This window comes from Protopterus annectens, chromosome 2.part1 (assembly GCF_019279795.1).
Source record: "Protopterus annectens isolate FY-2018-M chromosome 2.part1, PAN1.0, whole genome shotgun sequence".
Lineage (NCBI taxonomy): Eukaryota > Metazoa > Chordata > Ceratodontiformes > Protopteridae > Protopterus > Protopterus annectens.
In genome coordinates, this window is record NC_056729.1 from 1,233,691,297 (window position 1) to 1,233,717,439 (window position 26,143).

The 26,143-nt window shown below is 41.3% G+C and overlaps 1 protein-coding gene across 1 annotated transcript in view; it reads right to left on the reverse strand.

Moving 5' to 3' along the window:
• The window catches only part of ITSN2 (intersectin 2), a 3,295,579-nt gene that overhangs the window by 2,429,646 nt on the left and 839,790 nt on the right, over window positions 1-26,143 (reverse strand). Inside the window, exon 13 of the mRNA XM_044063555.1 lies at window positions 18,887-19,017. Coding sequence (XP_043919490.1) covers window positions 18,887-19,017 — 131 coding nt within the window. The remainder of the gene's footprint in view (window positions 1-18,886; window positions 19,018-26,143) is intronic.

The following is a 26,143-nucleotide window of genomic DNA, read 5'->3' on the forward strand; positions in this document are numbered from 1 at the left end:
AGGTATTACACTTGTTTAGACCAGTGGATCTGAAGTTCTCTTGGTCAGTTGACAGTCCGCCTCTGTGGAGGGGAATCACTGTTGTGATCCTCCATTCATTCAGACCCAATATTCTGTCCTTTGTAACCCATATAAAACTTTTACTAACTTGGCAAATTAATTCCTCATTCTTATCTATTTTCTTACCTTCAATTTCCTTGAAAAAGCTCCTTACACCTCCTGATTCTGTTTCTTTTCCAGTCAGCCCAATAATCGACAGCTAACAAGTTGCAGAAAATCTTCAAATGAGCTGTTATGCCATATTTCTTAAAACTATGGGGCTCCTAATCCTCTCAAGTTAGAATGCATCATTTCTGCCATGCATGTAAATCAATGTTTACTCCCCACATAAAACCACTTTTCATTCATTTTCAGTGTTTCTTCAAATATTTTTCAACCTCAAAGACTAGCAAGCCCCTCCTCTGCACAAACCAACACTGGGACTTAAGACAAATGGAAAGACAAAAAAAAAAATTCAATTTCTGAAAGAAAATTCTTGATTTATGTACGATTTCCTCAAAAAGGTAATACAAACAACTCCTTGAATGCATTAAACCCTACTGATGACACTGTGCACTTCTCTAGGAGCATACTAGAGAGTCCTCTATGCATCAGATCTGGTCTGTTAATATTAATTATGAAAACACGATGCAGGCAACTACTAGGGTCTATATCATAAGCGCGAATAGGAAAAAACACGAATGCTCAATCTTGTAAGTACCGGACCTCGAAGTGATTTTTCAGAGATCGCGGTACAGTGAAGAATGGAATATTTGCCCTTTCCTCACTGTAGTGCAACCTCGGAGTTAGAATATATATTTAGCGGGGGGGGGGCATAGCCCCCCCAAAACAGCAAGTTTGAGGTCCGGTACTTTAGAGATTGCGAGCGTTTGCAGTTTTTCCTATTCGCTCATATGATATAGACCCAGCTATTAAACCTTTTGTGTTAAAATTTGTATGACAGGATTTAAAAGGAGAGAAGCACCAATATCTTGGAAGAAAGTTATGGTGGTTGGATTACCCAAAGACAGCAGAGATCTTTCAGGCCTAGCTTCATACAGACCCACTTGAACTTTAAACCATGATTATAAAGTGTTTATGTCTATACTAGTTAGAAGAGGGAAGGGAAGGCAAACATTTTGACAACAGTAACAGAATGATGAAGATCTAGAAGGAAGCAGAATACAGGCTAATACTGCTGTTGTTGGTGGATCATGATGCACAGAAAGCGTATGACAGAGGAAGCTAGGATTTTATGAGTACGGCAAAAGAAGCATTTGTATTCCCTGACACAATAATAAGCATAATTAGGAGGATATATGAAGGACCAGAGGCAATAATTAAAGTGGCAAGATTCCTCTCAGATAAGTTGGTTGACCTCTCCCCTCTTTGCTATTTTGGCAAAGAAAACAAGGGACTCAGAAATTCAAAGATATAACAGATATGATAATAAAGAAAAGCTGAATTTCATTGCAAATGATATTATTTTGTATATGATAAATCCAGAAAAAAGATATCTCAGTGTTTTGAAACATTTTGAAGCAGTTTCAAGCCTTTTCGGGATATAAAAGTACTAAGAGACAAAACAAAGGTAAAACCCATAGATTATGTACCCAAACTCATATTTATGGAGACACAACAAGATGAAGTTGTGGCAAAAGGAGGTACTGACAGCACAGCTGGCTGGAATTCTGTAAATAATTATATGTCATTTATGAATATCAAACTAATTTATACAAGATGCTGGGGTTACAAATACATTAGAACTGTATGTCATATAAGATACTTATGTTACAAATGTATTAGAATTGTACGTCATGTGTATATCAAACTGCTTTGTAGAGATGTTTGTGTTGAAAGTTATTTGCAAAGTGCTTGTGCTTAAGAAGTATCCACAGTACGCCCTACTGGAAGAGAACAGAAATGTACACACACTATTGTAACTGTTTAAATGTATCTGTTTTAACAGAGAAAACTGGAGGGTTAACCTCAATCTAGCAAACTTTAGAAAAATATCTGAAATTAAATCACTTTATAGGGTAGGCCATAAAGATGTTTTAAGGTGGCCAGAGACACAACATCTGTACTAGGAAGCTTTCTTATTGTCTTTGGGGTGAACTAATTGCTACTTTGAAGCATGGAGGAATGCAATTGTTTTATGACTTCCAGCACCTGCCAAAGATCTGAGCAAAAACCCTTGTCTGAGTATTTTTTACAGGTAGATGCTAAATATGGCTAGCTTCTAGCAGTGGGGGGTTTGGCCTGGGAACTAGAAGTCCCATGACAAGTGATGTCATTCTGCAAGCTATCCCAGCAGTAATATTGTAGATATTATTTTGAAAAGTCTCTTAATGAGACCGAGCATTCTGTCTTGGACCTGACAACAAAAACCACCACTGACCACATCTGCCTTGCTCTAAGTTGCTAGGGTATAGTAACTCTCTTAGATTCAGTCAGGAATATAGTGAAGCTCAGTTTAGATTTTGTTTTTATTTGTGTGAGCCTATACTGTCATGTTATTTTAAATATTTCCTGTGGTTCTGAACTCTGATATCACTATGAATATATACTGAATATTTTCTTGTTCTTTTATTATTTATTGTTAAATATATTTAAACCTTTCATTGTGACAATCTGTTAGGGATATTTAAGTTTTGAGAGCACTTGCATATTTATTTGATGATACTGTGTGGGCCTCTCCTAATACTCTTGATCAAACTACCGTTTGAATTAATATTAATATTACACAGTAAAACTGGACACCATTTGTTAAGGGCCCTAAAATAGTGGATAAGGAGTGACTGGTGGCAGTGGTAACTACCTTATACGCTGGGCAGAAGAGGACATAGGTAGTAAACCTGTGCCAGCCTTTCCCAGGTGTGTGTGTGTGTGTGTGTGTGTGTCAGCTACAGGGACATAAAGCACTGGTTGGACAAACAGGGTGCTGGAGGTCTTGCCTTGGTCACTCAGCTGAGATCTCAACTCTATAGCTATGCCAGTGGGGAGTCTTATTGGGGATCTGGAGGAAGAGGGGAAAAAACAGCCCCAGACTGACTGTTCTCTGTGTGCTCTTAAGGGAAATTGCACTTGATGCAGAGAGCCGCATCTGGAAATACTGTGTGCGTGTACCTGTTATCCTCCCAGTGAACATGCCCCACAGGTGCCAGTGGTGAGGACTGAGGCTCCTTGATTACTGGTCCAATGGTGTGTCGTCACAGAAGTATTTAACAGCATGGATTAAGAAGGCTTTGGTTATGACAGCTAAGATTATGAGGGAAGAGATCATACAAAAGATTATACAAAAACTAAGATATATATATATATATATATATATATATATATATATATATATATATATATATATGGATATTAAGATGCAAACAGTGAAAATGCTTCAAGTCCCCTTAGTTTTATATATGGGTCAGGCATATTTGAGGACAATTAATAAAGATTTGAAGGAATGTATCTGAGAGGGGAAAAAGGCAAGAGTTAACTGAAATAAGTTGATCCTTCCAACAGAACAAGGTGGTTTAGGCATTACCTTCCAACAGAACACGGTGGTTTAGGCATTAGAGTGTACAGACATCAAACATAATAATGAAGCTGGGAAATCTCTCCAACTACTCCATTTCAAAGGCATGGAATACCCTACCTAGCTACCTGACCTCCAGTACCTCCCCCACAATTTAAAAAGTTCCTTAAGGCACACTTTATGAATACCTGGTTATGCTCCTATTACTCCCAAGGATAAAAAATCACTTAACCTGTCCCCATCTTAACCCTTATATGCCATGCTATTTCCTTCACTATCCTCAGTACTAATATGTTTTCTTATTTAGATCCACTAATCCAGATTTTCTACCCATCTAACCAACCAGAAACCCTGACTCAATTTTACCCTCTAAACATAACATTTACTAATCAACTCTGCCCTTACTTTTCCAACTCATTTTTCTTCAGTACTTAGTGGTGCTACTTCAAACCTACTACTTAGTAACAACTAAACTAGCCACATCATTTCAGCTATTAAACTGTCTCAACCCACTTAACATTTTTTCCCTGACTTATTCCTACATCCAAACCACCTGTAGACGTGTCCAACCTGCGGCCCTCGGAGCTCTTCCATGCGGCCCTCAACCTCTAACTGCAACATCGATGTACGCATGCCCCCAAACAATTTTTTTGTTTTGTGTTTTTCGCTCCCATGACCTGTAACGCTAATGTCGGTGTGCGCATACACCAAAGCACCCTTCTAGTTTTGTTTTTCAGCCAAAAAAGGGTCAATGTGTTTACGCCATTATTTTGCGCCGATCAGTGTATGTGTGTGTGTGTGTGTGTGTGTGTGTGTGTGTGTGTGTGTGTGTGTGTGTGTGTGTGTGTGTTCTCGCTGAAGAAGGACTCTTGTATGGATTTGCCGCTGTTACCTTTGAAAGGGACAGCAATTACCTGTGTTAATGGGTAAGTACGGAGTGAGTGAGTGCATGCATGAAAGCAGAATTGTGTGCGTGAAAGTAGAAGAGTGTGTGTGTGTATGTGCGTATATGTGTGCATGACAGAGAGAGACGCATGCACAAAGAGGCTAACAATGATCAGCCTACCCACTGAACTCAAACAAGTTAGCTCACAAATATATCATACATTAAGAGCACACTTTCATTAAATTGCGGCTTTCCTGACAGGGAGAGTGTTGTATTGAACATGAACTCATACCTCTTAACTGTATGGATTTTCAAAGAATGCCTGGATTTTTGCCTCATCTTCCAATTTGTGTCTTTTGCTTAGGAAATAAAAGTAGTCATCCAAGGTAATGCAGTTCCAGGGAGTAAGAATGAGACAGCAGCCTAGGGTTAATGGGTCAGTAGTGGACTGACTATGTGGGACTGTAGCATATAAAGTTGTATTGTTTTTTCAGACAAACAAAAAAGCACCTAGTACTGTTTTTTCACTGGTGGGTTCTAAGCAGTGGTAGATTGGACAACAGTAAGCATAGCTTTGGCGGATCATCAATACTGGCAAATCAAGTGGGCACAATGTCATTTTTTAAATGTTGGGGATTTTAGTGTGTATGTGTGTGCTTATGTGTTGGGAGTGCTGCAACTGTAGATGATTATTAAAGACAGAAACATACAGACTGTGGAGAATGTTTCTTTGTTTCAAAACCTAATACTTGGGTACGCATGCCAGAAGTAGATTTTTTAAGACATAGCTTCTTGCCATTTACAGTGGATGGATACTTACATTTAATGGACAATGTATTAGCGTGGGCCTGTGGGGTTCTGAAGGATGCCAAGTCTACCACTGCCAATGTCTTGTAAAGTGACCTGGAAATGGATATTGGGATGTTACTGAAAATATAGTAAGTGGGCTTAGAAATAAGTTTAATTAAACAAAGTGTACTTTCAATTTACAGGCCATAATTTAATTTATTTCAGGTAGTCCAGATACTTATAGATTGTATACCATTAGACTTAATTAAGGAGAGCTGTCATTCTGGGGAAACAAGCAGCCCTAGTTTCAGTGAAAGCTCTGTGGTTGCTTGCAGGTAGGAAGTTGCAGGATGTTGATGCAATGTGTTTTATTATTTTTAATGCATTTGTCATTTCAAAGCATGGTTTTCTTTGATGCAAAAGAAAGCAGGACTGAATGAGACATATAATGTTTAACTGATAATAATGGGATATAAAGATTATACATGCTGTATAATGTTTGCAGCTACAGTTGTTTCAATGGTGTCTGTGATGCATAACTATTTTTGGTCCTGTGTCCCATTTTTATTTTTCGCTTTGTCCAGATTTCTTGCTCTAAGGTTGAGAGGTATGGTTCCATACTAAATCAGAAGTTGCATTTACCTTGGAAGACTTTTCGGCATAATTATGAAAAACAGAGCCTTTTTAATATCTCTGCTTATTTCCAATATAAACTGCCATGTAACCTTGCAAATAACCTTCTTATTAAGCTACTTTACTTCTTTTAGAATTGACAGGTATGATTCATCTGTTTGGACATAAACATAGAGTGCTAACGTGACTTTGATTTCTTGCAGCAGTCTGTGGTTTACATAATCACAATAACTTTTCTGTGTTTCTGGGTGTGTAATCAATCTAACAGTTTTAAAGATGTTTTCCAAAAATAAATAAATATATAATAAATAAATAATCCTACACTTTGAGCTATTGACAAAGTCTGGGAATTTGTTTTTTTCAAAAGTGAAGGTCAGTATTACAGCTCAGTAAACTGTCAGACTGAGTAACTTCTGCACAAATTAAAATGTCTGAATGTCAAATGGCTTTAGATTGGAGGGAAGTTTATTTTTATTTATTTTATTTCATTTTGAATTTGTTTACCAGGAAAGTCGACTGGACACAGGTCCATTTTCAGCTCCAAAAATAACACAAAACAATATAATACAATACATGAGAAAGAGAGACAGCAAATTATGGATGTAGTACTCATACAATATGGCAGAGATTACATCTCGTAACAGTGAGAATCATTGAGGTACGGAATAAACTTAAAAATATTTTTTTAACAGTTATAATTACAGCAAGGCAAATATCAATGAGTAAAGTTTTTAGGAGAAAGCGGTTTGTACATATCTGAAGCTCTGAAACAATCTTTTGGTATGGATTAACCTGGGGATTGACACAAGTTATATGTTTACACCAGTATGTAGCATTATAGTTTATGGTTTTCTTATTGATTTACTTTTTGCCGAGCAGTTGTTCATAGGTTCATAGGTTCATACTAGGCTATCTGCCCAAGGGCATTTATAAGCCTAGCCTATAGTTTTGTGGCTTACGCCACCCCTTTCAGTTTGGAGAAACTATGCCCATTATTTTGCTGTGCCTCTGTCGAGCAGTGACACTGAGGTAACCCCTGGGGTGTATCTGCGATCTCCCATCCATTGGTCAAGATTCCTCTTGAACAAGGCCAGCGAGGTGCTCTGCCTCACATAAACCGGGATTTTGTTCCACAGCATAGGGAGTCTTTGGGTGATGAATCTATCCCTCCAGCACGTCCTATTAATAACCGTGTCGAGGTTTAAGTCTCCCGCCCTTGTGGCTCTGAGGGATCTAGATTTTTTGAGATGAAGCATGTTCATCAAATCTGGGTTTGACATGGCCTTGTATGTCAGGCATAGGTCACCTCTGAGCAAGCGGTAAGCAACTGAATATAACTGGAGATCTTTCAGTCGGGCAGCATAAGACAGATTTTTGAGACCCTTTATCCTTTTGGTGAGGAACTTTTGTGGCCTCTCCAGCTGCTGCAAGTGTCGGGTCAGATACATTCCGAATGGGGCATTGTACTCGATCATTGGTCTGATGAGTGATGAGTATAGGGAGACTATGACTTCCCTTGATCTAGATGTGAATCCCTTCATGATAAGGTGGGCAATGTAGAAGGTCTTCCTAACTACTTTAGCAATATGAGTGTCGAATGAAAGGCTACTGTCAACCTGGGTTCCCAGGTCCCTAATAACTTCTTCTGTGTTCAGGGATTGCCACCTATATGGTAGCTAGGGTAACCTTATTTTTCCCGAAGGGTATGACTATGCATTTCTTGGCATTTAACTTTAGGCCATGGCTCTGGCACCAGTTATCCATTTCTGTGAGACCCTTCTGAAGGATATCTGTGTCGGATGTGTTTTCAACTACGGCCCAGTTTGCAGTCATCTGCAAACTTTGTCAGCCATAACCCTCCTGTGTTTGCTTGTACTTCAGAAAAGTAGATGCCAAACAAGAGTGGGCCCAGGACTGAGCCCTGTGGGACACCACTTGTGACAGGCTTTGAGTCTGACATGGCGCCAGCAACTCTGACCCTGTGGGTTCTGTCACTCAGCCAGTTTGCAACCCATCTTGTAATGTATGGGTTTACATTTAAGTTGATGAGTTTTTCAATGATACCCGAGTGAGGTATTGTATCAAAAGCCTTCGCCAGGTCTAGGTAGGCTGTATGGACTGCCTTTCCTCGTCAATGGCCTTGGTGACTGTTTGAAAAAGTCAACCAAGTTTAGAAGGCATGATCTGCCTTTGACAAAGCCAAACTGGGTTGGATCCAAAGTCTGCAAGTTCCCTATGTCTTTATTTATGAGATCCATTATGATCCTCTCCATGGCTTTGCAGATAAGGCTTGTCAAGCTAATGGGACGGTAATTTCCAGGGTCGGTGGAGGCACCGCCTTTGTGGAGTGGGACCACAGTCGCTGTGCGCCACTCCTGGGTGCGTATCCGAGTTGAGACTAAGATTAAACAGCTGTCCTAACTGTGGGTTTAATTCCTCATTGAGTTCATGGAGCACACAGCCGGGGACACCATCAGGTCCCATGGATGCTGTGTTCTTTGCCTTGGAGAGAGCAATTCTCACCTGGGTGTTAGAGATGTTTGGGGGGCTACAATCATTTGGTTTAGATATCTCTCCTTTAGGGGAGGGGAGAAGTTTGCACTGAACCTTTCAGCCAGTATGTTGGCAATGTCTGTAGGATCAGTAATCTTCACATCATTTTGAACTAATTCTGAGCATATATGGGAGTTTCCTCCTAGGTTTCTGACATAGCTAAAGAATGCCTTATGGTTGTCTTTAGAGTCCTTAGCTATTTTTTTCTCAAAATTAGCTTTAGATGATTTTATGAGAGCTCTTAGCTTTTTACTTATAGTGATCAGCGGTGTCTTACCTTTTAAGGATTTTGCTCTATCTTGTAGTAGCTTTCTCCTTTTGTTGTAGAGTTTGTTTATGGCTGGGGTCCACCAGACTGGACGCTTGCCTTTGGTACAAAGAGTCTTTGTTTTGCTTGGGATTGCCTGATCCATGCAGCCCTGCAGGTGCTGGTAGAAGGCATTTGTAAGTGATTCAGCGGTTTGAGTAATGTTAACCGCCGGCTCAGGGGCCTTAAAGGAGACCACACTAGTCTTTAGAAGTCTGAAGTCGGCTTTCGAGAAGTTCTTTACTGTGGTCTTTTTCATTTCGGGTCGGGGCGGGATGAGGACCTCCAGCGAGATTAGTTTGTGATCAGATCTCACCAGTGAGGGTATACTTCGGCGTTGAACATTGTGCTCCCATGTTCGTGATGATGAGATCAAGTATGTTTTCTCCTCTTGTGGGATGGTGACTAGTTGTTCCATGGCATTTGAGTTTATGAATTCCAGGAACTTTTGGGCTAGAGTGTTTGGGCTTGAGTAGTGTTCCCAGTCTATATTAGGGTAGTTGAAGTCACCTAGTATGATGGTGTTCGGAGATACATTTATCCTCCAGTGTTTTCAGGAAGGCCATATGAGGTTCCTCAGTTTGCGAGGGTGGCCTGTAACATGCTACAAATTGCAGAGCAGTCTTGCCTATGGTTAATTGCACCTGGATGGTTTCCGATGCATCGTGCGATGCCACCAATCTTGAGGTGTGGGTGTCCTTGATGAATATGGATACCCCTCCTCCTTTCTTGGTATTGTCCAGGTTTTGGGGCGGGAACGCATGATATGAGGTAAAACCTGATAGTGCTGGGGTGCTCTCAGGAGCCTTGAACCAGGTTTCTGTCACAGCACAGACATCGATGTTCTCCATACTGAGAAGGGCCTCGAGTGCGTGCATCTTGAGGTTGAGACTTCTGGCATTGAGCAGCATTACCCTTAGTTTTTTTGCTTTGTTTTGTTCTGGGGTGGTAGGTGTACAATTTGAGCCTTGCCTAAAAAGGCACTATGGGGTGGCAAGAGCCTTTGCCAAAATCCGAATCCCAGGGTGACAAGTGCAAGCCGTCCCTTGCGAAGCAGCGTGGCTTGTCCAGCATGTCATCCCAGGCAGACAGACATTGGATCCCCTTTGAATGACACCAGAGTTTAAGCCAATTGTTAAAGCTGATCATCTTATCTCTGTATTGTGGCATCATTCTTGGTGAAGGTAGGATACTGCTCAAGGTCAGGGTCATACCTGCTTGGGCTACATAATCAGAGAGCTCCTCTATGTCTCTTTTCATGTAGTCCAAGGAGGTACGTCTCAGGTCGTTAACACCAGCGTGGACAATGATTGAGTCGTACTTGTACCTGCTGTTGAGAGACCTGAGTGCATGCGTTATGTGGCGGATTCTAGCACCCGACAGACAGCTTACTGTGACTTTCTCCTTACTCAGTCTGGTGAGCGGGACGTCAGTGTGTCTGACTATGGAGTCACCAATGACTAGTGTGTCTGGCATTGTGTTTGGCCTTAAGGGCTGTGACTGCTTGACACTCTGACTGTGTGGTCTATGTGTTGCAGGTGTTGTGTTCTGAGGTGGTATTTGTTTGGGTGTCTGCTTTGGTGGCCTCTGCTGTTTTGGTAGATTTTTGATCAGAGCCTCCGAGTATGTCTTTGTGTGTTTATGTGTATGATTTGAGGTTGTGATGGTATTATGTGAGACTGGGTCTATAGTGTGTGTGGTTACCTTCTCCTCCTGTCTGGTCATGCCAGTCCTATGTTGAGAGAGCTCAGCCTCCAGTTTGGCCGTATAGTTGCATCTCTCGCATGTATTTGTGTTTTGTGGGAGGAGGAGAGGGTTGTCTGTGTACATGAGGCAATTGTAACATTGCCTCAATATTCCCAGGTTCACCAGCTGAGCAGGAGAGGACATTAGCAACTGATCCCTCGACATGCTAGAAGGAATAGACAGAAAAACTTAAGAAAAGGTTCTGGGGGATGTGGGTGACCGAGAAATGGGGTTTGCTTTTTTGGGGTACTTTCGATAACAAGAGTGCTGTATCGAGGTGATAAGTACTGTAGGAGCAAGTGCTTCGCTATACAGATAGAGAATAGTCTACTTGGGAGTCAAGTAGAGATAATTTACAGTTGTAGGATACACTAAATAGGACAGTAGTATACTTTGAGGAAGGTAGTTTTAAGGGAAAATTTGAAGAGTGGACTTTAGGTAGCCCTAATAGTTTAAATCTGATTAACCTGCGCTGCCCTAGTGTGCAACGGTAGCAGCTCCGTGCTAAATCGGGCTAACGCGTGCTTTATAGCAGGGGGCTGGAAAAAACAGGAAATGACCCAAAATGGCCGACGAATTACTAGTTGCTGCTTCTAACCACTCCTCTGAGGACAAACAAGCAGCTCAGTACTCCCCACACCCACTGGTGAGTAAAGAAACTACCTCTGGCCACACAAGAAAATGGAGGAACACAGAAACCAAATACAAAGCCCAGGGATCAGCAAAATCTGATCTGTTTGTTGATTTATTGATAGTCCTTTTGGTGGTGGGAAATTACATGGATGAATCCATCTCTATTATGATTTTTTTTCAGATATTTTGACTTCCAGACAATTTCATTCAGTGAGTGAGTGTCATGTGATTACTGAGGGTGCCTATTTTACAAGTAGGGGCTTTTGTGTGTGTGTGTGTGTGTGTGTGTGTGTGTGTGTGTGCGTGCGTGCGTGCGTGTAAGAGAGAGAGATTTAATATGTATACTGAATATAATTTTGCAAATAGAATTCTTAGTTAAACATGCCCCTCTTCTTGGGCAACTAGACTTGCGTAACCAATATTAGATCTTAGCCATCCAGCTGGGAAAGGTTAGTATGTGGATTTTCCATCTGGTTTGATGAAGGCTGTGCTACTTACCCAAGGACTACATTTATGGCTATCCATCCAGCCATCGTGTTGCTGAACTACATTGTTTGATAATGAGAGGAGCTTTTTACAGAAGATGAAGGTTTTTGTGTCAAGAACCTGTCCATAAAAAATGGCTTGTTTATATTGCAGTGAAGGCTGTGGTCTTTGTAGTGAGCGTTTTAAGTATAACCAGTACTTCTGAGGTAGAGGAAGTCTTTTAAGGCAGGATCTTTCTTACCCTGGAAAGCAAGCCAATAATGAAATTTATAGGGGCCAGTGAGAGACAGAGGAAAGCAAGAAGCTTTTTAGTCGGTTTGGATAACTAAGTGAACTTAATCCTTTGACCTTTTTTGTCAGAAATGGTTGTAGTCTTTCTTTTGGCAGGGTGTTTTGCTGAGGCACATGCCAAAAGGGGCATTGCACTCAATAATGGCTCTTGTAAAGGAAGAATACAGGGATGGTATGACCTCCTTGTCCCTGGATAAGATACCCTTACTAATGAAGTGGGCCATGTAAAAAGCTTTCCATACAACGGAGACAACGTGGTGGTCAAAAGTCCGGTTTCTATCAACCTGGGTGCCCAAGTACCATACGACTTATTGCGTGCTTACAACATTGTTATTAATATGATAATTTGTGGGGACATCACTCTCCTCAAAGGGGATGATGATGCATTTTTTGACATTTAGCTTGAGGCCATATTTCTGGCACCAGTTATTTGAGTGAGACCCTCTTGCAGCTTATTCAGAATTCTTTTATTAAGTCAGTAATGTGAATTCTTTACTTTATTGCAAATTTGTTGGGTTATTTTTGTGGATTATAGTTTTGTAGGACTGCTGATGTTGACATGTTACATAGTTGGACTGCTGGAATGGTTTTCCCAGTGAGAAATGCTACTGCTTTAGTGAATATCTGTTTATTTGTAAAAAAAAAAAAAATATATATATATATATATATATATATATATATATATATATATATATTAACTAAGATGTTAGAGTTAACTGTTAGATTAGAGAATTAGAATTTTAAGGCAAATATTAGGCATTTACTACATTTACTCATTGTTCAAATGCACCTACAGTACAGCCAGGAGGTCAACTGTGGTCTTCCGGAGCAACGAAAGAGTTAACTATATGATATATTTTATATGCGGCCCCAAGACCATTTCTGTTCACTCAATGTGGCCCCTGCAAGCCAAAAGGTTGGACACCCCTGAATAGGATAGTAGCATACTATTAAGCCCACCAAATACTGTGATAAGTGATGGCCTGTCTAAGCATTACCACTATACTATCATCATTATATAAAAATCTAGGTTATTTTTCTAAGTACCATATGGAACTATGTTCTAAACTTAATTGTTTACTATTACTATGCATTGTATGACACTAAGTTATAACTTGATATCCACTGTCAAAGTGTTTGCTGATTTCATCTTGTTTATTTTATGTACTTTATGGATTTTATGATTTTTTTTTTTATGTAATCATATGCATTACCCGGGCCTTACTGAAAATGGACCTGTGCCAGTCGGACTTTCGCAGAAAATAAATGTAAAATAAATAAATTAAAAATCAGATTACCTGATCTGAAGCAACACTTTAAAGCTACACAATCAAGGCTCATATACACATAATACAAGCAGAAGGTAATCATTTGAAGTAGAAACAGATGATGATGATGAAAAGCTGAAGAAGTAAAGAGAGTGGGATTTTGGATGCAGATCATTAAGGAGAATAATAACAACCATACAGAATACTATGTTCAAGTGGAGGGAAGTATTCAAAGAATGAAGTCAAGAAGAGAATGAAGAAAGATTTTGCCAATAAGATGACTGCAAGTAAGGTTATACAAAATAGGCAAGAGGGGGCTGGAATTTACAAGAGATAACTGGCAAAGGAACCAAGGTATTGGAAGCAAATAACTAGAGGGAAAAATAGAGTGGGATGAGGCCAAGAAGACATCTGAACTGCAGGCTAAAGACTGCCTTCCCTACCAGGGATTTATATCAGAGTATAGGGAAATGCTAAGTGAAAAACCTCTGCTAGAGTTGGTGGCAAAGGTAGGACTTCCATTTGTGACAACAGCAACCCACAAAAGGAGATGGACATGGGTATTGAAAAAATGGCTTGGGATGGCTGTTTTAAGTGTATTGTTTACTGTTTTTGCCTTATCTTTTCCAAAAAACAAAAATCCTTGTTTCCCACCTTTCTAAGCTAATATAGTCCAGTTTTCAGGCTAGTGCTGAATTCAGGGCTGTGTTACAAGTTTCTGAGTTGCCCATACCTTACTTGGATAGAAGGAAGTTTTCTCTGTTCACCTGTGAGAGAGGGGAGCTTTGTGCTGAATTCAGGGCTGTGTTAGAAGTTTCTGAGTTGCCCATACCTTACTTGGATAGAAGGAAGTTTTCTCTGTTCACCTGTGAGAGAGGGGAGCTTTGAGCAGCCTATCTGTCACTGGAGGAGTGGTTCCAGCCCAGATGTTAGTAGTTTATTGGCCATTTTGGGCTAATTTCTCTCTCTCTCATTTCCCTGCTATAAAAACTGCATAAGTACGCTTTTGTGTGCTGGGCAGTGCCAGTTAGCTAGGGTTAAATTATTCCAGACTCCACTAAGTCTCCTCTTCAGTTTTTCTCTTGAAACTAGTCTAACACTCAACCTAAACACTCAAACAGCATCCTACAGCCCAGCACTTGCTCAGACCTAATAGCAAGCACTAATATACCCTGAAACTTGATTGCCCAGCAAGGCTCTTTATTCACCCCTCACCAACCAAGCGACTAAGCAGCTCACATTACTATTCAGGCATGACCAAAGGGCAATTTCAGGTGTACTCTCCAGTCCAGCTAGTGAATCTGGGTATCCTGAGGCAATGTTACAACTGCCTCATGTACACAGATAACCCCCTCCTCCTACCACAAAACACTAACATATGCGAGAGATGCAATTATACAGCCAAACTGGAGGCTAATCTGTCTCCACCCAAGACTGGAACAGACCGTCAATAGGCGAAGGTTAACACTTGCATCACACCTCCAGCCACACAGAGACCTACTAAACCAGCACTGGCAAAAAATACACATAAATTCACAAAATCATACTCAGAGGCTCTAAATAAAAACCTACAAAGCATCAGAGACCTTCAAAGCAGACACCCGAACAACCTGCACCTCCCGTCACAAACTAGACAACACATAAAACACAAAATCAGTGTGCTGCACAATCACAGCCCTTAAGGTGAAATAACATACCTAACACACTAGTAATAGGTGATACTATAGTCAGGCACACTGATGTCCCACTCACTAGGCTGGACAAGCAGAAGGTTACTGTTAGCTGCCTGCCGGAAGCCAGAATCCGCCCCATGGAAGAGCTCGCTGATCATGTGGCCCAGGATGGTATGACCCTGACCAGCATCCTGCCCTCGCCAAGAATGATACCTCAGTATAAAGAAAAAATGATCAAGTTCAACCATTGGCTAAGCTTCTGGTGTCATTCAAAGGGGATCCAGTGTCTGTCAGCCTGGGAAGACATGCTTGACAAGCCGCGTTGCTTCGCAAGAGATGGCTTGCACCTGTCACCCCTAGGCTTTCGAATACTGCCTAAGGCTCTTGCTGCTCCCACAGTGCCTTTTTTAGGCAAGGCTCAAAAGTCAAACCCACCTCTGTAAACAGCACAATTAAAAAATGAGGGTTATGCTACTCAACGCCAGGAGTTTAAATCTCAAAATGCACGCACTTGAAGCACTCCTCAGTATGAAGAACGTCGACATCTGTGCAGTAACTGAAACCTGATTCAAGGCTCCACAGAGCACCCCAGCACTACCGGACTACAACTCGTACCACATGTTTAGGCCACAGAACACGGACCGAAACACAAAAGGAGGGGGTGTATCCATATTCATCAAGGATACCTACACCTCCAGGTTAGTGGCCACAGCATGATACCTCTGAGATCATCCATGTGCAACTAATATCGGGCAAATCTGCAATGCAAATTGTGGCCTGCTACAGATCACCCTCCTGACCCAGGACTACCACTCCACCTTCCTGGAGACACTGGAAAACATGAAGGTCCTACCAAACACCCTGACAGTGGGAGATTTCAATTACCCTACCATTAACTGGGAAAACTACTCAAGTACAAACTCCCAGGCCCAGCACTTCCTGGAATTTATCAACTAAAATGCCCTGGATTAGCTGGTAAACTCCCCTATCAGAGGTGAAAACATATTGGACCCTGGTCATAACAAACATTGGCGACAGGTGTTGCACACCAGAAGTCAACCTGTCACTGGTAAGATCAGACCATAAACTAATCACTCTGGATGTCCACACCCCACCAACACCCCCCAACTAAGGAAACCATAGTAAAAAGCTTTTCTAAAGCAAACTTCGCCTTACTTAAGACAGAGGCGGTAAGTTTCACAGCCCCCACGCTAAAGGATAACACTGCCCAAGATGCAGAAACCTTCACAAATGCACTCTATGAGCACCTACAAGGATGCATGGATCATGCCATCCCCAGCAAAACCAAGACTCACTCCTCTAAGAGATGGAAACCAGTCTGGTGGAATCCTGCCATAAACAGGCTATACAATAAGAGGAGGAAATTAGTTCAGAAAAAAAGCAAATCCCAAGAAGGAAAGCCATCCCTGATCAGTATCAGTAAGAAACTAAGGTCCCTCATAAAATCATCCAAGGCTAACTTCGAAAGAAAAATAGCCAAGGATTCAAAAGATAACCACAAAGCCTTCTTTAGCTATGTTAAGAATCTAAGTGGCAACTCGCAGATATGCACTGAACTAGTGCACAATAGTACAAAATATACTGAACTTACTGATATTGCCAGCATCCTAGCAGGCAGATTCAGTGCAAACTTCACCTCCCTCTCACCCTCAGAAGGGCCCACAACAATACCGGAAAAGTGTAGTGTCTCGGAAATCAAAGATGCACAGGTGAAAAGAGCTCTTTCAAAAGCCAAAAACACAGCGTCAATGGGGCCAGATGGTGTCCCAGGATGCATCTTGCATGAACTATAGAATGAACTAACCCCCCACCTAAACACGCTGTTCAACCTCAGCCTCTCCACAGGCTACGTGCCCATAGAATGGCACACCGCAACGGTTACTCCACTCCACAAAGGAGGGGCCACAACTAACCCTGGTAACTATCGCCCCATAAGCCTGACTAGCCTGGTCTGCAAGGCTATGGAGTGCATCATCATGGAACGCATTAAGAAAGACATTGGGAACCTCTAAACATTTGACCCGACCCAGTTCGGCTTTAAGGGCAGATCATGCCTACTAAACCTGGTTGACTTCTTCGAGACAGTCACCAAGGCCATAGACGAGGGAAAGGTTGTTCACACAGCCTACCTTGATCTCGCCAAGGCATTCAACATCATTCCCCACTCTGGTATTACAGAAAAACTCACCAGCCTGAACATAAACCCCTACGTCACGAGATGGGTTGCCAACTGGCTTACAGACAGAACTCACACAGTAAGAATAGCGAGCACCAGGTCCGACTTTCAACTAGTCACAAGTGGTGTCCCGCAAGGCTCGGTCCTGGCACCCCTACTGTTCGGCATATACTTCTCAGAAGTACAGGCAAACACAGGAGGACTGTGGCTAACCAAGTCTGCTGATGACTGCAAAGTGGGAGCCATAATTGACTCTCCGGCTGACACAGACATCCTCCAAAAGGGCCTTACTGAGACAGACACCTGGTGTCAAAGTCATGGCCTCAAGCTAAATGCCAAAAAATGCAGTGTCATCCCGTTTGGGAAAAACAAAACACCCATGAATTACCACATAGGTGGCAGCCCCCTTAATACAGAAGGGGTAATAAGAGATCTGGGGACCCAGGTAGAAAGTAATCTCTCCTTTGACAATCATATTGCCAAAGTAGTCAGGAAATCCTTCTATGTGGCCCATCTAGTTACTAAAGGGTAAGCATCTAGAAATAAAGAGGTTATAGTGCCCCTCTACTCATCACCCATCAAACCCATCATAGAGTACAATGCCCCATTTGGGATGTACCTCACAAGACACTTCCAACAGCTGGAGAGACCACAAAAGTACCTCACCAAGAGGATTACTGGCCTCAGACATATGTCCTATGCAGCCCGACTGAAAAAACTCCAGCTGTACTCAGTGACATATCGCTTACTCAGAGGTGATCTCTGCCCGACTTACAAAGCCATGTCCAACTCAGAACTGATGGACATGCTCCACCTAAAGAAATCCAAGTCACTGTGAGCCACGTGCTCTAGTGAGCTAAACCTCGCCACAACAATAAATAGAACTTGCTGTAAGGATAGATTCCTGTCACAGAGACTTCCCCATGTTTTGTAAAAAAATTCCAAACTACATTAGGCAGAGCCCCTCACTAACGCTCTTCAAGAGAAACCTTGATGAGTGGATGGGTAACAGAAAATACACCCCTGGGATCACTTTATTGGCTCTGCTTGACAGAGGATCAGTTAATTAATCAATGGGGTGGTGAAAGCCGACACACTCTGGCTAGGCTTATAAATGCCCTTGGGCAGACAGGCTAGTACCTACCTATGAACCTATAGGTGTTTAAAATGCCCATTGGCTGCTCCACTTCTCAGGAAGGGTAGAACAGGTTCTACTATTAGCACAGTGATGATTCCTAGTGAAGTCTGAGGTATGACCTTCTACTGCCACACTAATATGTGAACTGGTAAAGCAGTAAAGGCAAGTTCACCAACTTGAGCCAAGTCCCAATAGACAACTCTGCTAACACTGGAAATCCTTCTGGTGTAAGGCTGCATTCCAGACCATCTGAAGAACAATATAATAACCTCAATGAAATTTTTCTTGAAAGGGAGATCTCTGCCTTTAGAGACAGAAACCTGAATTTGACCAGTGGCATACTCGTCCTCCTAAAACAACAGAGGGTTTCGATCCTGTTCTTGGTACTTCTGCTAAGACTTGTCACTAGCAATTAAATGCAATACAAGACTGAATATAACTTTACACACACAAAAAAGATCTAATCCTCTGCTGCTTTAGAGGAAAAAATGTTTAATGCCAAACACAAGTAGCACATTTCTTAGGTGTAAGTATGCTACCAAAATATTAAAACAGGTGACAAGGAAATCTTTCACTGTACGGCCAAAATGTTAGAAATAACCTTTTGCAAGAACTATGAGTATACTAAAATATGTACGGCACAAATTGTGATGATTTAGTGGTCATAAAAACAAATACCTGCATTCATGTAAAAAAAAAAAAAAAAAAACATTACCTCAAGTTGGCTGCTGAAGGAATCCATTTCTGAAAGCTTAGCTGATGTTTCTTTTTCTAAAGCATCCAACTGTTCTCTGAGCTTCTGGCACAATTGCAGCTTTTCAGACGGCACTTGTCTAATCTCTGTGTCTAATGAAAAAAGAAAAATGCTTAATTTTAAAGTCTACGATGGTACTTTGTTGTGGAACATTCTGAGGCACTTGCAAGTCTTTTCACAATATAAAATTTATAAAGCTAAAACAAAGCCTATAGCAATAAAACATCTACCCATACAAATGCATATATACACATACATATAGCTATATATAGATATATTAACACAAGTATAAAGGTTATTAATCAAAAAGGAGAAGGATGATAAAGTGGGGAAAGATATTTTGGGATGTACCTTACCAGACAGCTGCAGCAACTGGAAAGACCCCACAAGTACCTCACCAAGAGGATCAAAGGGCTCAAACAGATGCCATATGCTGCCCGGTTAAAGAAACTCCAGCTCTACTCAGTGGCATACCGCCTGCTCAGAGGCGATCTGTGCCTGACGTATAAAGCCATGTCCAACCCGGAATTAATGGACATGCTGCACCTCAGAAAATCCAAATCCCATCGAGCTACGCGCTCGAGAGACTTGAACCTCAGCACTGAAATAAATAGGACATGCTGGAGGGACAGATTCATAACCCAGAGGCTACCTTCACTCTGGAATAAAATCCCAGTCCAGGTTAGGCAGTGTCCCTCATTGACTCTCTTCAAGAGGAATCTTGATGAGTGGATGGGAGATCGTAGGTTTACCCAGGGTATCACTACTGTGTCACTGTTAGACAGAGGCACAGTATACTAACCTCAAAAAAGGGCATAGCAAAATTCATTTAAAATGGGTGGCGAAAGCCAAACACACTCTGGCTAGGCTTATAAATGCCCTAGGGCAGATAGCCTAGTATGAACCTATGAACTTATAAAGTGGCAGAAAAGCATTCTAAGAACTAAGTAAACATAGGAATGGCGAATGGAGATTTTATCAATGGGGTGAGTGCAAGTAGGGGTTTAGAAAATAGGCAACAGTATGCAGAAATTTACGAGAGGAAATTAACAAAGGAATGAAGGGAGCAAATGACTAAAAAGGGAAAGTAACAGAGTGGGATGAGATCAAACAGAAGCTTGGACTTCAGGTTAGAGAACGCCTGCCCTACCCATAACTGATAGAGTATATGCAAATAAAAAGGAGATGGGGAGTACTAAGTGAAAGACCAGCTCCTGGAGAATTTTTAGGCGAGTTCAGAACAGAAGCTACTGTAAAAAGGGAATATTAGTAGGACATAGGAAACGGTCTATGACAACTATAAGAATCAAACAGAAGAGGTTAGAAAAGAATGGGAAGATAAACTGTAATGGCATTTACAAAGGAACAACAGAAGGAAATCTGTACGGCTCCTAACTATGCAACAAAGTCCACAAGTGTTAATATTTCTGAAGTGTCTGTACAAGTTATTTCCATACTCCAAGCACACTTCACTCTTTTGAGAATTTTTCCTCAGGTAGACAGCAAATGTTGGATATGAGATGGGAAAGACGGGATAAATGGGAACTTTTTTTGGGGAATGTAATGAGTTGACAGAGGTAAAAGAATTCCCTACAGAGTACTCTGTCAGAAATTTTGGGGAAAGCATATCATTACAACTAAGGAAATTGTTCTTGTGAGATGGGACATAGGGTCTAAATTACCTACATGGTTCCCTCTTAGAAGACTGAAGACACATTCTTTCGAATGCATCTTGGTCGAATTGAAAAGACCAAAACTGCAAAATATCGAAGCTGCTTCTAAGCGAATTCTTTCCCTGGGAAAGAATTTGCTTGGCCGCTTTGCTACTTTGCCATTTTCGGCACTGTAGTGCGGTGTCAGAGTTGGTATATTTAAGTGGAGGAGGTGTGGGGGGCAAAGCCCCCCACTTAATGTAATGTTTAAAGTATTTTATTTTTTATTGGAACAGCGATTTTTTTTCCCTTGGAAAAAATCATTGTTCTGACAGTTCGACATTGTAAGCTTTCGCTTACATAGGGTAGATTAATCACCGTTCGCTTTTTTAAGCATTCGGTGCTCTAATATAGACCCACCTACACACACAGTAAGACCTTAGTAAGTTTAATGCTACTGGCAGCCAAAAAGCAATTCCCAGAAAATGGAAATCAAAATCGAAGCCAACAGTAAATGAAGCATCGACTGTTTTAAAGAAGATAAAAGAATGGAAGTGAAATCTTTATAAAAAGAGGAAATAAACTACACATAAATAAATACTTGTGAGAATAATACATAAAAAAATCATGTTCAGGAGGAATGAGGTATAAGGGAATGCAGAAAGTAAGCAATTTACAAAATGTTAGAGTGAATGATAACTGTTAAAAAGCAAACATACAAACACTGCATGAAAATAATGAACAAGGTTACTATGGTTTTGTTTTCTTTTCTATTAGTTGTGTGTTATCGTGTCATTGCTTAAAATGTGATTTAACAATGTCAAAACATATACCTAAAATAAATTTGAGAATGCTATTCAGCAAGCAGCTTTCCACCCCTACTAACATTACAACAGGTGGTCCTAGGGATCACTGGTAAGACCACATTTGTTCTTCTTTATTAATGACTTCACTACAAGCATCCCATAGGTTCATAGGTAGGTACCAGGCTATCTGCCCAAGGGCCTAAGTAAGCCTAGCCAACAAGGTTCCCTGGCTTACGCCACCCAAGAAAGTTAACTTCCTGTACCCCTGTCGAGCAGAGCCACAGACGTGATCCCCGGGGTGTGTTTCCTATTTCTCATCATCCTCTACTATACTACATGCTAATTACATCCTCATACTAAAATCGGTCTCTACAATATTATGGTGGCAGCCAAAAAAAGCAATTACAAGAAAACGGAAATCAAAGTCTAAATGAACTTTACTAGAAGTAGTGAACATAGTAACAGAGATAAAACAACTGAAATTAGGATTTTTAGAAAAAGTTAGGAGCAAATTACATAGGAAAAATGGGAACTGTGGGAACAATACATGTAGAGGAGGAACAAGGTTTAAAAGATTGCAGGATTTGAATGAGCTATGTAATTTTTGACTGACAATGACATCCAGCTAATCTGTGAGGCTTTTGGAAGATAGCAGCAGACAAGACGAATGCCTAACTAAAACAGCAGAATGTAGATATCATTGAACGGTTCCTGGTGCTCTGTTCAGGATGTATATGGAAAATAAAAGAATTTACCAGCAGTAATGCACCACATATTTTTGAAATCAGATGCTTTGGCAACTGCAGCAGTGACTGGGTCATTTATTTGGCCACCTGTTTTTGCTATGCTTTTTATGTAGGGCAAACATCTAGGCCATTTAAACACAGGACCAGTGAACATCTTAGTGACATAAGAACTAAAAGAATTTCTAGTGCTCTCTACAAACATACAATGACCTATATCACTGCTAAACTTCAATTCACCATCATTGATAAAAATCCAAGGACATAAATCTAATAAAGCAGGCTAGCATTCTATACTAAACAATAAAGAATCTGGTTGGATTGTCAGGCTGGGGGCTTTTTGTTCAAGCCCTTCTTAATGAATTAAGTAAATTCTGGCATATACCAATCTGCTTTGAATATGGTTTAATGTAATACTATTTAGATGTATAATGGATTCATGTAAGCTAATGCACTGAAGAAGGCTGTAAGTTTTGCTGAAACCGGTATATTGTTTTTGTTGTTCTGCCACAGTAAATTCTAATTCCATCTACCTCCCGAATGGTGCTGGACTTTTTTTGGTGCTTTTGAATTCATTTGGTTTGGTCCTTACAACTTGTCTCACTTGCATAGGGTTGAGTAAGGTTTCAGCATTGTTTTCCGCACTGGAGACACCTTGGTGGAGATGGGATGGATTTGTGATTTTACAATTTTTGGATTATACTTTTGAATTACAATTTTTGGATTATACTTTTGAATTCTCTACACATTTTATATTTGCCTCCTGGTCTGGTTATCCTTATTGCGGATATAATTTATTGGACTCATTTGGCCTCAACAAACTTGCTACAAACTTGGCGTTTGCTGCTGACACTATGTGAATGGGCTTTATCGGTTAGCCGAATAAGGTAACAGCATTTTTGACCTATAACATAGGCTGAAACCACAATATTTGTCTCGTTACAAAAATATAAGAAGCTACAATCTCCAAGGGCTTGTTTGAGGGCAGTGGCATTTAGGATTATATTACAACCCGATTTGGATTTCGATACAATAACTGGATATATATTTTTTGGACTGATTTGGCCCTTAGTACTTGCTGGAGATTTAGTGTTTACTGCTGGTAGTATATGGTTTTGATCTGCATGACCGAACAAGGGAATAGTGCTCTCCATCTATAATATTACATTATCTTGCCATAAAAACGCAAGAAGCTATGTTGTAAAAGGGTTGGTTTAATGTTGAATGGCTATGCATTCATATTAAGGACATGGACATTTGGGACTACATTACAATTGGACTCTGATCCAGGTAAGTCAACTACCCAGTAAGTTAACATCCAAAACAAAAATTTTTTCGAAGAATGTTGGTAAGGGGCTTGACGAAAACTTTTGTTTGAATCTTTACCTTTATGGAAGAAGAAGCTACGATTTTAAGTGGTAGTTTGGTGGATTGTGTGATTACACTTAGGTGAACGGGACTCAGGACCATTGGGTTTTGGCAAGTAAACTGTTTAATTACTTGGAGTTTCAAGCGTTTGGCAACGTTCTATGCCTTATGAGTGCGGGCCTATGAACATTATTTTGCAACAGGGACTTTTTCTTGTTTAGGGTGGATTTTAAGGGATTATTGGTTGTATATGTTTGTCAATTGGCCTTCTGGATATACTAGGTGGGGAAGACTGTTGGTGCATTTTATGACTGTCTCATAGGTTCATACTAGGCTATCTGCCCTAGGGCATTTATAAGCCTAGCCAGTGTGTGTTTGGCTTTCACCACCCATTTTAAATTAATTTTGCTATGCCCTTTTTAGAGGTTAGTATACTGTGCCTCTGTCTAACAGTGACACAGAAGTGATACCTGGGGTAAACCTACGATCTCCCATCCACTCATCAAGATTCCTCTTGAAGAGAGTCAATGAGGGACTCTGCCTAACCTGGACTGGGATTTTATTCCAGAGTGAAGGGAGCCTCTGGGTTATGAATCTGTCCCTCCACATGTCATATTTATTTCAGTGCTGAGGTTCAAGTCTCTCTAGCGCGTAGCTCGATGGGATTTGGATTTTCTGAGGTGCAGCATGTCCATTAATTCCGGGTTGGACATGGCTTTATACGTCAGGCACAGATCACCTCTGAGCAGGCGGTATGCCACTGAGTAGAGCTGGAGTTTCTTTAACCGGGCAGCATATGGCATCTGTTTGAGCCCTTTGATCCTGTTAGTGAGGTACTTTTGGGGTCTTTCCAGTTGCTGCAGGTGTCTGGTAAGGTACATCCCAAAAGGGGCATCGTACTTAATTATGGTCCTGATGAGGGATGAGTAAAGAGGCACAATGACCTCCCCTGATCTAGATGTGAATCCCTTCATGATTAGGTGGGCTACATAAAATGTTTTTCTAACCACTTTGGCCATGTGGTTGTCAAATGAGAGACTGCTATCAACTTGGGTCCCTAATTATTTCTTCTGTACTTAATGGATTACCACCTATGTGGTAATTTGTGGACACTTTGTTTTTGCCAAAGGGGATGACTATACACTTTTTGGCGTTTAGCTTGAGGCCATGGCTCTGGCACCAGTTGTCTGTTTCTATGAGGCCCTTTTGGAAGATGCTTATGTCGGCTGGAGAGTCGATTATGGCGCCCAGTTTGCAGTCATCTGCGAACTTGGTCAGCCACAGTCCTTCCGTGTTTGCCTGTACCTCCGAGAAATATATACCGAACAAGAGAGGTCCCAGGACTGAGCCTTGTGGGACGCCACTTGTAACTGGTTTGTAGTCTGACATGGCTCCAGCAATTCTAACCATGTGGGTTCTGTCCTTGATCCAGTTTGTAACCCATCTAGTGACATAGGGGTTTATATTTAAGCTGGTGAGCTTATCTATAATGCCCGAGTGGGGTATTGTATCGAAGGCTTTTGCGAGGTCCAGGTAGGCTGTGTGGACCACCTTCCCCTCATCAATGGCCTTGGTGACTGTTTCAAAGAAATCAACCAGGTTTAAGAGGCAGGATCTGCCCTTAAAGCCAAACTGGGTAGGATCCAGTGTCTGTAGGTCCCCAATATCTTTATTTATGAGGTCCATGATGATCCTTTCCATAGCTTTGCAGACCAAGCTAGTCAGGCTTATGGGGCAATAGTTTCCAAGATCCGTTGAGGCACCACCTTTGTGGAGAGGGACCACTGTTGCTGTACGCCACTCTTTGGGTACATATCCTCTACTAAGGCTGAGATTGAACAGTAATTTTATGTTTGGGTTTAGCTCTTCTTGGAGTTCATGTAGGACGCAGCCCGGGACACCGTCTGGTCCCATTGATGCTGTGTTTTTTGCTTTGGAGAGGGCGGCTCTTACCTGAGCATCTGAGATGTCAGGGGGGCAGCACTCTGCTGGAATATTCGCCCTTTTGGTGGGGGGGGGAGTTTGCGCTGAACCTGTCAGCTAGGATGTTGGCAATGTCTGTGGGTTCGGTGTATTTGTCATTTTTGACTAATTCTGAACATATCTGGGAATTCCCACCCAGGTTCCTAACATAACTAAAGAAAGCCTTGTGATTATCCTTAGTGTCCTGTGCAATTTTTCTCTCGAAGCTGGCCTTAGACGATTTTATGAGTGCCCATAGTTTTTTGCTAATACTGATCAGAGATGCCTTCCCTTTTTGGGATTTTGCTCTATCATGTAGTAGCTTCCTCCTTCTACTGTATAGTTTGTTTATGGCTGGGGTCCACCAGACAGGACGTCTGCCTTTGGAGGATTTGGTCTTGGTTTTATTTGGGATTGCATGATCCATGCATTCCTGAAGGTGTTCACAGAATGCGTTTATAAAGGATTCTGCGGTCTGGGCCGTATTTTCCACAGGCCCGGGGCTTTGAAGGATTCCACCTCGGTTTTGAGGAGTGTGAAATTTGCTTTAGAGAAGTTTTTCACTGTGGTTTTCTGGGCAGAGGGTGGGGTCGGGATGTGAATATCCAGTGAGATTAGTTTATGGTCTGATCTTACTAGTGAGGGATACACTTCTGGTCTGGAGCATAGAGTCCCCATGTTGGTGAT